Raw genomic sequence first — 1681 nt, 5'->3', positions numbered from 1 at the left:
ATTTTTTCTATTTTTTCTGTGTTGCCAATAGGCTTGAATGAGGAAGTTTGGAATTGGAGAACTAATATCAAATTATTCGAGATAACAATTAAAATAGTCCTTTAGTTTTAGCTTGATAATCAAAATGATCTTTTTGTTTTAAAACTAATCAAAATAGTATCTCAATTTTAAACTTAAATCAAAATGGCCATTTTGACAATCACCGAATTAACACTATCAACAAAAGTGCAGGGCACGTTAATTTTTTGATTGGCATAATATTAGATAGAGATAATTAACATGGTCCCTTTTTATGGGCGTTAATTTGATGATTGCCGGAAGGACTATTTTGATTTACTATTTAAAACTGAGAAACCATTTTGATTAGTTTAAAATTTAGGGGACCATTTCAATTTTGAATTAAAACTGGGAAACCTTTTTAATTGTTATCTCAATTTCTCAAATAAAAAGTAAACATATATTATATATACAGTAATCTGTCCCTTCAACAAAAAGGGTCACCATGCATTGCTGCTAAGCTTGGCACTTTTGAAACTTTGTGGGGTTCAGAAGTGTCCAATTCAATCATAAAATGAAGCATGGAGATATTAGAACATTACCACATAACACCACACAAATTCCATGAGCATCCAAAGCAACATTATTATTAAATACACCATAAGATAGTTTTATCAATTTTTATAGCAAAGAGGAAACAAACCATCATATTCAATTTAGCAATGTACATCTCATGAGACAAAGACCTGAGAAAAATCTAACATCCCATAGATGGAGGGGTATATGACATTACCAAATATACAGAGCTGTAAACATGCAGACAGCAGTTAACATGGCTTCCTTCTCGACTAATCATAGTAGTAAAAGGACGCACGATTTCTCCGCCACAAAATACTCCGGCCACTGGTAGCCCTGGAAAACACTCTAAGAGCGGGGAGCTATCCACATTGTGACATCCAAAGAATGATTCGCCGCGGCCATAACAAGCAAACACAAGGCCCCCAAAAACACAACTATTGTTTCCTTCACCCTTGAGCTTAATATTCTTCAGAGCATCATGGACCTTAGTAACTGAAGCTTGTGCGGCATTAGGATCAGAATAGTAGAATTGGAAGATATCTCCTGTTTTCATGCCAGTTCCATCAACGTAGAGGTACTCTTCATCACCTCTGTCCAAAACACAATAGCCCTTTCTAATGAGGGAGTTTAAAATAGAGAACATTTTAATGCTTAACTTTGAAGTAATAAAATATAGGAGCAATGCTACATGACCAGCAAATATTATCATTTTTTTACATGCATTTGGCCAGCAATAATTTGCACTCATATTTACAGATGTTTTGCACACAAGAAACATATAGTTTGCACCTATATTTATCAGAGTTTTGCACACATGAATCAATACAGTTTGCACCCACATTTTTTTGAGTTTGCACACATGAATTAGTAAAATTTATTTGTTAAAGACAATTTATTGTTTGTGCTGGCCAAATCATGACAAAAAATACTAAAAATTACTGACCTCCAAGAGTTTCTCTAAATATAATTGTACCTAGAACGAACAAGAAATACGAGTTGGAATATTGGTCAGAGTTCCAACTTCCAAGAATCTAAATGACAGCATAATATAGATAGTTACATGCTTGACCAATTTTGCTAAGGTTTATCAATGTAGCACATGATT

At 33.7% G+C, this 1681-nt stretch overlaps 1 protein-coding gene across 1 annotated transcript in view; it reads right to left on the bottom strand.

Moving 5' to 3' along the window:
• The window catches only part of LOC107612741 (F-box/LRR-repeat protein At5g63520), a 5751-nt gene continuing 4692 nt past the window's right edge, over positions 623-1681 (bottom strand). Inside the window, exon 10 of the mRNA XM_016314461.2 lies at positions 623-1166. Coding sequence (XP_016169947.1) covers positions 755-1166 — 412 coding nt within the window. The 3' untranslated portion in view covers positions 623-754. The remainder of the gene's footprint in view (positions 1167-1681) is intronic.

This window comes from Arachis ipaensis, chromosome B08 (genome assembly GCF_000816755.2).
Source record: "Arachis ipaensis cultivar K30076 chromosome B08, Araip1.1, whole genome shotgun sequence".
In the NCBI taxonomy this organism is placed as follows: Eukaryota; Viridiplantae; Streptophyta; class Magnoliopsida; order Fabales; family Fabaceae; genus Arachis; species Arachis ipaensis.
The sequence above is the reverse complement of the archived record's forward strand: the minus strand, read 5'-3'. Positions and strand labels throughout refer to the sequence as shown.